The sequence below is a fragment of the Colletes latitarsis genome, chromosome 14 (genome assembly GCF_051014445.1).
Source record: "Colletes latitarsis isolate SP2378_abdomen chromosome 14, iyColLati1, whole genome shotgun sequence".
Taxonomy (NCBI): domain Eukaryota; kingdom Metazoa; phylum Arthropoda; class Insecta; order Hymenoptera; family Colletidae; genus Colletes; species Colletes latitarsis.
In genome coordinates, this window is record NC_135147.1 from 23,834,087 (window position 1) to 23,848,913 (window position 14,827).

The 14,827-nt window shown below is 43.7% G+C and overlaps 1 protein-coding gene across 4 annotated transcripts in view; it reads right to left on the minus strand.

Annotated features, from left to right (window-relative positions):
• The window catches only part of Grh (grainy head), a 144,975-nt gene that overhangs the window by 33,707 nt on the left and 96,441 nt on the right, over window positions 1-14,827 (minus strand). For all 4 annotated transcript variants that reach the window (XM_076782285.1, XM_076782284.1, XM_076782283.1 and 1 more), the window contains exon 4: window positions 6,490-6,912. In XM_076782285.1, coding sequence (XP_076638400.1) covers window positions 6,490-6,912 — 423 coding nt within the window. The remainder of the gene's footprint in view (window positions 1-6,489; window positions 6,913-14,827) is intronic.

The following is a 14,827-nucleotide window of genomic DNA, read 5'->3' on the forward strand; positions in this document are numbered from 1 at the left end:
CGTTCGGGTTCGATTCGCATAAGAGCCACAGGTTCATCGGATTCGACGTATATCCGCGTTCGGACGTATTTTACAACCGTGTCTCCAGGGTTGCGCAACCAGAGGGAACTTGGACTGTCGTTAGCAGCGTCGCTGGATAGTTTACAAACTTCGCCGGGGTCTAAGGAGCCTCGTAGAATGCGTATATTTATCGCGATCCTCGGTTTCCTGAAGACACTCCGCGCTGAAGAAAATTCGAGCGTGATTGCGATTACCAATGAACATAACTCTCGGTTCGAACGCGCGATTGAGAAATTTCTACCGGCAGAAGGTACCGTCGAACGAGAATAACCATTACAGTAATTACTAGCTCGACAAAAATATTCAAACGTTACAGCTTCGATGCGATTTACAATCTTCCAGGTCGTAACCGTCAGCTCTGGTTTGGCGAAAAAGTTCTTAGAAACGCAAGAACTAAAAAAAAAAATAGCTGGTTATTAAAAATTTACAAATCCTTCGTTAAGATTTCCACCAGAAACGCAAAGTTAAGAATCGTCGAAAGTCTACTCCAATTAAGAACCGCGAGAGAAACTAAATTAGAAAGTGCTCGATAACGCCAGAAAAATGGCCGGCCATCGAAACGACCGCAATTAATTGCAATTAAATGGACCTTTTCGATATGGCGACGGAGGAGACGCGCAATTTGTTTTACGGTAGCCAAAGAATTTTATGTTCGGAGCTTTTTTGCAGCGTGGCTCGCGATGACGTACGATTTTAACGGTCAGGCGTTTATATTATCGACTTTCCGCGGTGAATTCGCTGGGACCCTAACGTCTTAACATCGGCAACGGTATATGCCTAACCCAGACCTTGTATTCACGTTGCAGGCGTATATCGTTGGCCATTAGTAAGCGATACCTGAAAAGGAGTATAGAGGCGGCTCGAGGATCGCACGTCTTCGCGTTTATTCCGTAATATCTTCGCGGTTTCACGAAGGCACGTCGTTGGTTTCGACCGGAGGCGTCTCTAAATTGTCTGCTCGTGACCTATGAGAGACGAAGACTCTTTTCTGCGTCCGAGATTTTTGTTACTGCTTGGAATCCTTGCGACTTGGGAGGTAGACGCATGAACGATTATCAGTGAAAGTGACAATGGCTGAGCTCTGCTGATTTAATCATAGTTGAAAACTGAGATCTTCGCTCGAAGCAGCCCACGATCTTCGTATGGGGAACGGATTTCAACTCACAAACTATTCTGGGATGTAGAAAATAAGGTATCGAGTTTGCAGCCTTTATTACGAACTTTCGACTGCGATCATTTTTAAATTCTGTGAAAATGAAAGGTCGATATTATTTTCCAAATCATTGTCAGTTCACAGTCGTCTTTTTATAGAATTTATCGAGGAATCGAAGGGGTTATTTTATATAAGAAGACCAAACTTAGACTTTTCTTCGAAGCCGTAAAAAGGTACAGAATTGAATTCCACAAGAGAATTTACAGCAATGCGTTGCTTAGTTTTGGAAAAATTCATCACGGTTGTCGCGGTGTCAACATGAGAAATGATAGAAGGAACGAGTTCTCGAGGCCGAACAAGACTCTTAGTGAAGATGCTGTTCGAGCATTAGTCGATAGCAGATTATTTTTACTTTAATGAAACATCGTACACTCAGCGCTACGCAAGGTAATATTTCTCGACTGTAATACCAGTTCTGAATGAAACTACTTATCAAAACTTCGCTTAAGTTTAAATATCGATTGCCTCGTTGGGATATCCTCCGCTGTGTATACAATATTATCACCAAAGCGTTTCTGTCAGTACATCTATTCTTTTCCGGAGTGCTGCAGCGAGAATCCTCGAAGTCATCGAAGAGGAAACAAATTAACTACCCCTGAATCTCTCGTGAAACCGCCCCTGTGCGAGTCTCACGCGTCGATTCCGATCCCCCGGTGACGGCCGCGACACAATGAAATTGGATTAAACTCGCGTTCAGGAGTTACATCCACCGTGTCCTCTCGGCGAACAGAGAGAGAGAGAGAGAGAGATAGTTTTAACGATCCACCGCCGTACAAATTGTCGAGATGGTATCTTGGGGCCCCGCGGGAGCCTCGCGAGCGAGAGAGAACAGATAGCGGACGCGATAAACCGAGAGCAACGAGGACCCAGGATCGCGGAAAGAGGATGGAAAGAGGACAGGGGGAGATGATGCGAGGGAAGATTAGGGCGGTATCTCCCCACTGGCGCGGAGACTCGGGTGATCCTGATGCCACTGTTGCCGACAGCGCGCCGTCGCTATTCGTCGCCCTGGGCCCAAACGATGGGTCCCGTACGTTAAGGATTCTCAACAGTAAATTACAAAATATGCTAAGCGGCCGATATAAATCAAAACCTGGCAAGGGTTGCCCTAGGAGTCGCTACGAAGGGCTGCTGTCCTTGTCCACGACTACCCCGAACGGGGGGGGCACTCGATTCCGGTTCCGCGGGACCCAAAATAAGGAGGGTGCCCCGTGTCACGAATCCAGGAGACTCTCTCTCTCTCAACCAGCCAACATTGGAGTTTGCAAACCGAGCAAATGGACCGGAAGACCCAGCACATGCGCGATTTAGGGTTTAGGACAGTGTATTTGGACCGACGATATAATTGGATCGACGTTGATATTAATACAGTAATGGTTGCAGCTTTCGAAGGATCTAGCATTGGTAGAACGTTGGAACGATTTTATATTAGGAAGCTAGTGTCAATTTTCAGAACCTGGACCGTGGAAGCTTAACACGTAAACCTCTCAAATTGTCTTTGTTTTTAGACAACTAGAAACTGGCACACTCGTTCAAATTCAAGAGTCCTATCTAGATTTATTTTCTTCAACATCTAATTTTAAGAATTAATTGTTTTAGCTCCTCAGTGAAGAATCATGTCATCCATATACGGATGATACGGCAGTCAATGTGTTAAAGTATCTTATTTATCAATTTAACCCTTTGCACTCAGAGACTTCTCTTACGAAATAAGTAGTAAATACTGCAAAATACTCCAAATTCTTTGCTGGATGTCCCTTCAGAGGGGACAGCCGAGTGCAAAGGCTAATACAGTATTCAAGGCAGCAGAAATAATAAAACAGTATATTTTAAAATGAAGGCACGACCATATTAGCATTAAAGAAGAAAAGTTCTATTCTGTTACACAATGTGCAATTACTATGTAATAAATAATATCGGATAAGGAGTAGCCTGAACAAATGGCGCGGTTCTGTTTCGGGCACGGGAACGGATGGCGTCGGTTATGAAATTCGAATTAGCCGAGCGAATCGGGGTGCAGTAGGCGATTGTGATTCGCATCGTGGATCAACGACGGAGATTTATGGCTGGCCTGGGTCGTCACGGGGGTCGATTTCGCGGCGAGCTGGCGCTACTTCACGGGGATCCGCGATATCCAGGTGCGATAAAAGCGCGCGGTCGCGTTTGATAGGGCCGCGGGAGCTGGCACGCCGATCCCAGCGAGTTCGATGCGCGATTGAGATACCGGTTGAGAGGATCGATCGGTTTCGCCGACGTCTCGGCCAAGATCTGGCCGCCACTGTTTGCCCGCGCGAGGCCACCCTCTGGGAAAACGTAATTACCGAAATGTTAGATTAGTCTGACGTTTCAATATTCAAAAAACGCGGTGCAATCACCGGGGATCGTTAACCCTTCGACCATTTGCGAGTCGAACGTATACGATCTACGATCTACCAGAGCTTCGAATTTTATTCGTAGCGTTTGGATCTTCCTATTTCATTTTCAACCTAACAATGAACCTACCGGCACTTCATGTATACGTATAGACAGTTGTGTTTTACTTAGTTAGTTCTAGAGAAAACAATTATTTGAGAAAAAGTACTGGCTAGTAATTACGCAAACATCCTGTATTTAAATTTAAATTCATTGTCAATTAAATAAATAATTTATGATCAATAGGAAGTGCTGAAACTACTTTGGGTATGTAGCGTCAAAGTAAATGTGAAAATAAACATAGAAGACAGCAAAAATTGTAGTAGCTGGTATAGTAATTGGATAGAGGACGAAATGCCCTTTAAAATGAGCGTTCGTGAGAGTCGATAGCTTTATTAGTTCCGGAGATATGGCGATTTTAATTTCAAGTCGATGCGGTGGCTAGTTACGGAGATATAAGGGTCCGAAGCGTTTGTTTACTACGGCCTTGTTGAGGTCGTTGACCGCACGTGCTCGTAGTAAATATTAAACGTGACGTCACTCAGTCACTCGGTCAGTGGGTCAACGTGCGACAAGGAGGTCCGACGCGACGCATTAGATGGAGACAGCGATAGTCGAATTAAGAAAAATTACCATTTACATAAATTGCGATATCTCCGAAACGGTAAGTCGGATCGACAAAAATAAAAAACCATTTTAAAGAGGAAGGTTTGCCGCTTCCAACGATGGCTCAGTTATGCAAAAAACATGAATGGTTTCGGAACTGCGAGCGTTTAAAATTTATGTATTTTCAACCCCTTCCCGTGGCATTTAGCTCGACGAAATCCGGGCTCAAACGATAGGCGTCAACGCGCGGTAAACAAACAATAAGAATAGAAGTGAATATTGTAAAATTCATTGTACGTATACTATAAGAAAAGTCTACTATAAGAAAAATGACGTTTAAATGGTGGTAAAATAATATTGTGTGTTAGAGATTCTAAACGAAATTTTAAAAAGGTTTATTTGAGGTAAAATATTTTAGTGTTAAAATATCTGAATAGCAGACCATTAGACCAGTCCTAGTTACGGCGGAGATCGGGTGACCAGCGATTGTTCCACATAGAGACGACGCGCGTCGCGATAAATTATGCCGGTCGCGAGCACTCAATTATGCGCGCTGGGACTATTAATCGAGATACGGGGAAACGTGGATGTTAATAAAGCGTCGGGCAGCGCCGAAGAGTGTTTTCAGCGACGTTTACACGCGCTATCTGGCGATCTACGCTAATCGAGCACTCCCGATGCGCCTAGTCGTCACGCGCCGCTATCTTCGCGAACTCGCGAACCTTTTGGTCTCAGTTTCCAGCCAATGCCAACGCGTATCGCTGAATTAACACGTTTCGTACTGGACATCGGTGAACAGAATTTTTAATCGACCAACGTTCGTCTGAAACGATCATACCGAATCGCATCTACATAATTATTCTCTGCCAGTTACGTAAGATTTCAATACTTGACATTCAAAACGTTATTCCTTTTTTTCAAAGTCATCGATGGTCCAATTGATTACAGACAGCACTTATCAAGTATAAACTTCTATGCTTTGTTACTTTTATTCCAAAATCTCGTTTCCCGTTCGAGAATTTCAGAGGTTAGATTAACAATCCCTTGCAATCTCTTCCTTCAGCACGATGTACAATTAGATGTAAATCAATGGATTCGTTGCCCGTAAAATAGATAAATAACATTCTAATTCGTACAACGAATTTAATTCTTAGTAACGAGTTACTCCAACCCATCAAAAGTTCAAGAAAAAGGGTTGAGAAATTATTTGAAGGTATCGCGACCGCGTTTCCTCCGGATGAAAATTGCAAAGACAAAAGAGATGCATCCCGATATGCAGCGATGCAACGCTGCGAGCGTATGTTTGTGCATTATTCAGTCGCTGGAACTGCGTGCTTAGAATATTTCCATGTATCGCGGGAAGGCGTTGCAGGATAACTGTGGAAAGTCGTGATTTTTATCTGGTGACCTTAAGACACAGATACTAATATGCCATAGGTTCAACGGCGAGGCAACGCGTCATTTTGCATTAGCATTATGCAGCCGCGCGATAATGAATAGTTTCGCTATAGTATCGCTGCCTTGAGTCTTGGACTACGGGAGAATGTATTTTAGCATTTTTCGTTCGACCGGGAACGTCCTGTAATATTTTCAGCAACGGATGATTCGAATATTTATCAACTTATTCGAAAAAATCAACAGTATTATTTCAAACCAAAGGTTCTTAAAGATCTCCAAAGTCTCCATCGAGTTTCTATCGTGGGTGGTTAATATATATGTACTCGAGAAACAAGCACCTAACGCGTGATTTTATAAACCGATACGGTGGTTATATTTGCCTCTTACGCACCTACGTATATTTTCTTTCACATTAGAATAAAAGTAATTTTTATTTGTCTGGAGCTATTCGAGTGAGACTTCGGTATTTTCCAGATTTTATTAACCCTTTGCACTCGGAGACTACCTACCACTAACTCAAACACACTTACGAAATAGATAGCAAATACTCCAAGCAAACATATCTTTTTTTACATTATGTATTTTGTGTTTGGGATAGCCGAGTGCAAAGGGTTAAAACAAATGTTACCGACCCCTTAAATTAAGAAATAAACAAATTGTCACGTTCGCGAGGCATTCGTGAAACAAACCTGTTCTTCCACATTCAAATTTAACAAAATTGGATACTATGCTTTTTAATTCTAATTAAATCGTACGTCGAGGGATTAAAGTTCGATTTTCTAATATTTGTTGGCACTTACGTGGACCAGAGTTCATGAGTGGGCGGTAGTTTGACGTCCGCCGCGGTCTTTTCCGGCAGCTTGTAGTACTCGTAGACGTAGGAAGCGGCAGGATCGTCGCCATGGCTGGCGACGGCCGAGACCTGGTGTTGCTGTTGGAGATTGAGCATCGCCGCGGTCGCTACCGAGAGCGGATGCTCGCAGTAGGTCCGCCAGTCGCCCTCCATACCCTGCACCTGCACCTGCACCGCAGCAACCCTCTTGTGGACCTCCGGGTCGGCGCCCTCGGCGCCGCTTTGCAGAGACTGGGCCGCCTCTTCCGCGCCTAGTTCCTCCTCTTCCTCTGTATCACGCTGACCGGACACGTAGCTGGGTTGCTGTTGCTGCGAGGTGTCGTCGTTTACCACGCCGCCGTTCGTCTCCTCCTCGCCGCGACTTCGTCGTCTGAAATAACAAACGTAGTCCTTTGTTAGCTGCTTCTTCTTTGCCACGATATCACAAAAGTTGTGCAATTAAACGTCTTTTCCCTTCTTCTTGCTCGTTTGAGTATAGAAGACAAAAGACAGTGGCAGAAATTAATTTATTTTTCATCTATTTTACTAGTTTTTGTATTTTTTTTTTAGTAATATTAAAGTCTTTTGAGTCATACAAGGTTAGATGATTTCATTTTCACGAGAGCATCTTCCAAAATCTTTGAAAACCACTGATTTATATCATACACCAGCTGGTAAGCTGGGAGACTTCAATGCCTGGTAGCACAGTGCAATCCAGCGCACATTCAACGAATTTATATCTTCCAGTATCTAATATTACGTTTAATTTACGTTCGACAACTCTTTTACTTGTACTAATGTCTTGACAATAATTTTAAAGGGTTAGAATAGTAATAATATCCGTCCATTGTGCAAGTGAGAAACTGATATAGTAAAAGCATCCAATTTCGACGCAGTCGTCGACTCTTTCGATTCATTTAGTTAATACGACTATTCGCATATGGATGTTGGAAGATGAAGCTCGATGTTTGGAAGGATTAAATCTCTGTTTCCCGTTCGACAACTCGTTCCTGGCAGTCCATTCCCTCGGAAACAGTGGACAACGATCGACAAACGCCGTCGAAGCTCCGACTGGCGTTCCGTACGATCGTTCGTCGATTTCCCAGAAGGTCGGGGAATGAATTCGCGGGGGAATAACTGTTAGAAATGCCTCGGCCATCGTGGAATAAATTACCGCCGGGACCGTCGAATTTATCAATTAACGATAATCGCGGCGCGCGAGCCCCGACCGATGATTCCTCAATTTAGCAATGCCCACCGCGACGGTGGATCCCTCGCGCCACACACGCTCGCCAGCGTTGATAATTTATTGTCAGCCGCGTCGCGATATCTAATCGCCTCTAAGAACTCCCGTGCGCTGCCATGCCAGCGTGTTTGGTCGAACAGCCACTTGGATATTTGTCATTGGCCGCTGGTTTCCGGGGAAGTTTGCCTTTGGGATCGCGGGACGGTACACCGGAGACGGGAAAAAATTCTTATCTAGATACAAATTCCCAATAACGAACAGACTATGTATCCAATAAGGAAGAAAACACTTTTCCTATTCGTTCGATAAAAATTTATATAATAAAGACTCGTTCGAGTAGCTATTTAAGTGGGTCTTCCACTGTAAAATGCCAAAAAATTCAATTTCTTTTGTATTTTCTTAAAAGATATAGTCTTAGAAATATATGTGCAAAAGCATTTTTCACAAAACTATCTTTTCTGAATTGGCTTCCATGATCTCTCAAGATTTACTTAACCAATTTCGTACGAGGCTTTGTACTATCAATAATTTTGACTATCTCTCCTTGTAAAAATTTCTGAATATTACTGAAAGAGTAATAAATATATATGCGAAACGCTGATACAAGAACTTGCATGGTTTCTGTACAAAAAAAAACGCGTTTTACAGTAGAAGACCCCCTTAATCGAACAAATCTCTGCGGAACAGAAGCGATCGACACTGCGTTTACACGGACGATTTGGATCGACTGGAGGCCGATCGATCAAAAGTCGTCTAATGCAAACGGCGTCTTTAGGATGTTGATTCTCTATCTCAGGCCTAAGCAAACGCATTCCGACGGCTTCAACCTGGTTTCCATCGAAGAGAGCGCGATAGCTCTCGGGCAAGACGAATGACGCCTGGACGATCGCGGATCGATCGAACCGGAGGATGGATCTGCTCCATCGAGAGTGTCCAGGCGGCTCACGAACCGCTGATAAACGACGGATTACACGCCGCGATTCGCGAGCGTCGTTATGTTACAATTTGTCTTGCCTGGCAGAGCTGTGCCACTGTTTTTCATTCCTCCTCGCGATATCGTCGGCGAAACGCTGATGCACGAGAGAGATGCTTCCCGAGTGGCATGGCGGTTTCCGTAGAAAGTTATTGGACGCCTAGGATTCCGGGAACCTGGCGAATAGTCGTTTTCGAAGCGTTTCAGAAGTGGCTGTCGGAGAAATGTTTGAGTTAGAACTTGTTCGCGGTTGAAAAATGCGTCGATGAATTTGTAGAAGTCTGTTCGCTACTTTACACTATGAAATTTGTAGCTTCATAATTCTATAATAAATTAGAAATTGTTGATTGCGCGGTTTGAAATTTTGCAAAGAATTTATTACGGAGGTGCAAATTTCTTGTAATCGAATGATAAAGAATCGTAGTCGGGTATTATCCTGCGGTGTACTATGCAATTTGTAAGATTGTTTATCCGAAAGTAAACGCCAGATTTGTTGCACGGGAATGTGTGGTTGTCACGACACAACGTGAAGTCTCGCACAGATTTAATTACTCGGGAGTTTTAAGCAAAAAATTCGCTTCCTGTCGTTCCCTGACCGTACAATGTCCTCCAGATCTCTCGCCAGGTGATTCTGTCCCTTTTTCTTCGTCGTAAATGGGCGCTAAAAGGACATCGCTACGACGAAAAATCGCAGGAAGAGTTAGACTCGATTCCAGCATCTGCTTATTAATTTCGAAGACCGGAGGAGAAAAAAGCATTCGAAGATGCATAAGAGAGGATAAATTGTTCGTGTGTGAAATCCTGGAACTTTTAGATCAGATGCAAAGAAATCTATAGATTTATGATAGAGTAATGTATCTTGTGCTCAAACTGGAGAAATAAGCTATTTATCAGTGAAAGTTTTGTCCGAATCGGTCCAGTGGTTCTCGAGTATATCGCGTACGAACTAATTTATATAATAGGATAGATACAGATATGCCCAAGGTGACGATTGCTTCGAAGCAGTTCTTTTCTTTATCAGGACAAATTTCCAACACGCCTAATAAGTGACGCACAGATTTGTTCACATAAATGTAGATCAGTGACCAGCTGTGAAAACTGCTACCTTATCCTCGTTATCTGTCCTGTGTTTGTTTCTGGTACATACAGGTTATCTAGTTCTCCTAATTCCGTTTAGAAAAGCGATACGAAGATACAAACAGGAAGAATATAAAAGATATAAATACAATGCTCTTTGAAACGTCGAATTAAATTGCGTTTACCGTATTTGCTTTGTATAAATAACTAACACATATTACATATATCAAGGATCATTGATGCATCATTCTAATTACATTATTATTCAGTTTGCACTATTGCTTTCTCCTATTAAACTTTGACCCGATAGTCACGTTCATTTAGCAACAGATGGCCGCTTGGAAAAATATTCTGTCTAAAGTATGGACACTCCGCGTTTTCTCTCGATACTTTTCCCTTGAAGTTAGTTTTACCTCACCTTTATGCAATTACTCTGTTATGACATGCACGCTTTCTTCTAATTTGCATCACACTGGCGTATTAATAATAATAATAATTACGATACCGTCCAGTCATAACTAGTATTATTGACATTTGATCTCGGTTTCCATGTTCAAACTAATCAATCGAATCGTCTGATATACTCTTTAACGAAGCATTGACACATCCACTGTTACGTAATGTTTATTTAAATTGCCACTCGTGTAACGTATCAGTGCAGTTCGAATATTTAATTTGACGTAAAGATGGACTCATTTCGGACGGATTCCAGATGGATTTTTTACAGAATTCAGCCGTCTATCTAACATCAAAATTGTTAGAAATTAAATACCAAAGCTTCTTCTCTGGTAGAAAAATCTCCGCCACAGAAACGACTCGAAATATCAATCCTGCGCATTTGTACAGCATCTTATCTGCAAACGATTCAACGCGATCTCCAGGTCCTCCAATTCCTATCGCGCCGTTGCACCAAAGGAATCTACGAATTCGTTCAAAGAGCCAGCGAACCGTACGAGCAAAGAAACCCTCCGCGTATCCTCTCCCCGGTGTTTGCGCGTCTCCACTTTGATGATCACGAATGAACTCATTATACACGTGCACGGTACCGCGTGAAAACGGACCTCTTCCCCGTGGAACATCGCGAGGCCGCATCCTGGCGCGATCGACGTCATCGAACCCGGGGTTGCCCGACGGCCGTGGCTGTGCAAACACCCGTCGAGAAAAATATTTGCACAGGATAACGCGGTCCCTCATTATCGGGGTAGGTTGGCTCGCTGTTAGAGGGGCGACGGTTGCCCAGGTGCGGGAACAGGAGCAACAAGACGAAGGACTACGGGCGTCGAACGACCGGGAAGAAGGATGGACGAGGTCGGTGAGAAGGAAAACGAGAGGAAGAAAAAGGGATAAGAGCCCGACGAGACGGCCAGAGCGACGTCGGGCAAAGGGGAGGGAGGACGGGGAGGGAGAAAAAGGGGAGATTGATTCGACATGCATAAATTAGAGAGGATGAGCCTTTATTCCGTGCGCGACTCACCGGGATCGGGATTGGGATTGGATTTGGGATGCGCGCGAGAGGAGTATAAATTGATGACTGTAGGCAAAAGGCAGGGGTTTATAATAATTAATCTTCGTGCGTGCATATATATACGGTTCCCCGTCCTTCTCGTACCCCAAGCGACACTCTTCGTCCTTCATCCGGCGTCTCGTTCCACTCGCGAGGCATCTGCTCTCGCATCCGGCGAGTATTTTCTTTCGCGCCACGGTGTTATTATTGTTATTATTGCTGTTATTATTAGTAAACGTCTTTATTACGCACACCCAGAAGCACGAATATGCGCACAGGGGTCTTTAATACGAAGGTTCAGAGGAGAAAGAAACGTATTTTGCAAAATGAACGAACTCAAGGTTATCGAAAGAGTTAAGAAATAGAACGCGAACCGAGTCCTCGAACTCGTCGGTTGTCCCTACGATAAATCTATCTGCCGAGTTCAGCGGTTATGGCTTCGTGGGTATACGATTAATAGTTCGCGAGGTATTTAATGTTGAAATATCGCGGGTAGATGGAACATGCGAACCTCCGAAGGAGAGGGAACCTGGAGTGGGAAAAGCGTTTAATATTCCGCGGGAGTGTCGTCCACGCGACTTGAGAACCTACCCTGTCGCTCCCTCGCGTGCATTTCAATAAACCCGCCTTCGCTCGTGCGCACGATCGCCCAATCGAACGTCCAGCTGATCCATCAGCCGATCATCGATTCCACTTTTACGAAACGAGTCTTTCTTTCATCTTTTCATTCGAAATCGTCTTTGACCATAAAAATAAATAAAAGTATCCTCGAGTTTGATTCACTGCGGGCAGCCAAGAAATTTATTTAATATATCTGTGGAACGTTTTGCACGAGGTATAAAAAAACCGATCGTCGAAGAACCTGAAAAGCAGTTCCAAGAAAGCCGAGCAGCTTTCCGTTCGGAAAGGAAACCGTTTACATTATTAACCCATTATCGATGTTTAACTTAATTGACAACGATTACAGCTTTATGTCAGCGCGATTTAATAACATCTAGGAATGTTGTTTTTTTTTTCATTAATTCACGTAATCGTCCGTCCCGTTTAATCAGCCATCGGGGACAGTTCGTTTCAATCCACGCGATCTCTTATCGATAACTATACCGCGCGATTATTTTTCCAAACGGTTTACACGGCATTCAATTATCAAACTAACCCACGCGAGCGACGTTTCCGTAAAAATTCGCGCACGACGACGATAACGATACAACAACGTCGAACTGGTTTGCGCCGCGGACTACTTTAATAACAATTTCGCGATTGTAGAGGATTACCGTCGTTCCTGCGCTTGCGAAACCACAGCATCCACAATGGCGTTCGCGCGGAAGCGTATCGATTCCAAAAGGATTCCGTGTACGGCGCGCGGGTCGGGCGTTTTCTCCATTCAAATGCTTCCTCGATTGTCTTGTAACCTCGATGCATAATCCGTCGGTCCGATCGCGGCGTTAATAAGATTTATAAAGCAGAAGCGGGGAAAAGAATGCCGCGATACTTTTTACCGATCGCTATCTCGATGTAATGTCACCTTTGCTCGCTCACACGTCCCCGTCGTTTGCTCGGCCGGCTGCCGTGCGGTATGCATACTAATTCCACAAATAAATCTGTTTCTCCGAGCTTCGAGGCCGCTCGCAACGCCGGTCGAAGGGTGAATAAATTTCCGACGATATTTTCCACGAAAACTAGCTCGCCTTCTCGCGCGTAAAACAGTAGAAGACGATTCGCGGAAACTGGGTCGATTTACAGCTCGAGAAACGAAGAAAAATCACGGAGTCGCGTCATTCTCCAAGTCTTCGGGTATACAAACTGTACTCGGGAATTCTCGACATTTTTTAGCAAATTTCCATTCCCGTTTCTCGATAAAAACGATTCTTATTTCGGGATTCTGGACGTCTTGCACTCTAGAAGATTTTATTTATAGAAATTAATGATCGTTGCTTGAACGCGATGAAGATAAATGTTAATCAACAGGTACGTAGTCGTATTATCCTTAATTGGAGCGTAGAAACATTATGACTATGTTTTGTGAAGAATTTTTTCTGTTCGATCCACGCTTTCTTTCCTTTATTTAGAACCGCTTTATTGCGTCGTAAAGGAATGCAAACACAATCAAACGCTGCCTATATAAACATCAGCCTCCTATTAGTTTATTATAATTGGAAACCGAAGTTTGTCTACTTTCTACCGCAGACCCTCTTCACAGTACAAATGATACGCTATTAATTTATAATGAAACACATAACGTTAAGCTAGCAGTAGTTATTAAATTTCTTATCTTGCATTTGAAAACAAAACGAAAAGATCCAAAATCTCCAATTTTATTCACAAGCAAACCCCATTAAAAATACATGAAAATCACTTTATCCTTCTAGGGAGAATTATTTTGAAAGTAAAATTTAAACCGACATTGACTCCTGACATTTGTCGGTCTCTCGACGATGTATCGCCTAAAAAATTTTGTTATTTATTCGTAACTGCAGCGGCTGCCTCTGTGCTTCCGATATTTTAAACGGTTAAAGAAAACCGTAGTCACGATTTACAGTTGATTCTTTTAGTCGTTGTTCGCGAGGATGCCGCAGCTGGTTCACAGAATTACCCCGAGCGTTAAAAGTTTCCAGGGGAACGTTAAACGCGCGCAATTAATCGCGCAATTAAGTCTTCCGCGCGCGTATCGCGGAATGTCTCGTTTCCTCCTTTGTACAACAAACGAACAATGGCCGTATAAATCTTCGCTCGCGCGTGTCTGCCCACGTAAAAATCCGCGAGACGAAAACGAGAACGATACTCGCGTCCGGCGGTGTCGTCGTTTTGCATAATCGACGACTGGGTTATTAATCTCGCGACTAATTCGAAACCTTGCCGACCGGACCCGATCGATTAATTTTACGCTCTCGATCCCGTCTCCGGGATCTAAAGATAATTCTTCAATACTGGGAGCCAGAAAAAGATCTCCGCCATGTCGATCGACTTTTAATTCCGGTATCGTACGGTCGCTGGATGTTTTCAGATACCAGAGAAGTTTGATTATCGTCCCTCTTGCAATTTTCAGCCACTAATAACGTTATACCGGTATTACGATCTCGCGAGCCGGTTGCAGTAACTTTATCGACAACAGAGCACGTTACAGTCTGCCAGTTTCCAGAGTTCCAGCATCGGCTGCTGGGAGAATATTGCTCCCTGTTCCGCGATCGGTCCGTTGCTGGTATTACATTATCTCCTAGCGGGGCATGTCAATTTCCAAACGCCCCTTCGCCAAAGCACTCTTTCATTTCCCACCATTATCCACTGGCGATCCCCAATTTACTGTTATTACTTCTCCTCTGGCTACTTTGCAATCGCTACTGTTTTTCCCGTCGATCCGCTGCTTTTTCTTCCGTTACTTTTACATCGCATGGGGAGTTGTTAGTATCGAGTTTAATCCTATAAGTACTGTACGTGCAAATACACTTTATTGATACAGAAATTTATTTGGATATTACGAGATTCTTCGCATAGGAAGTTCAGTAACT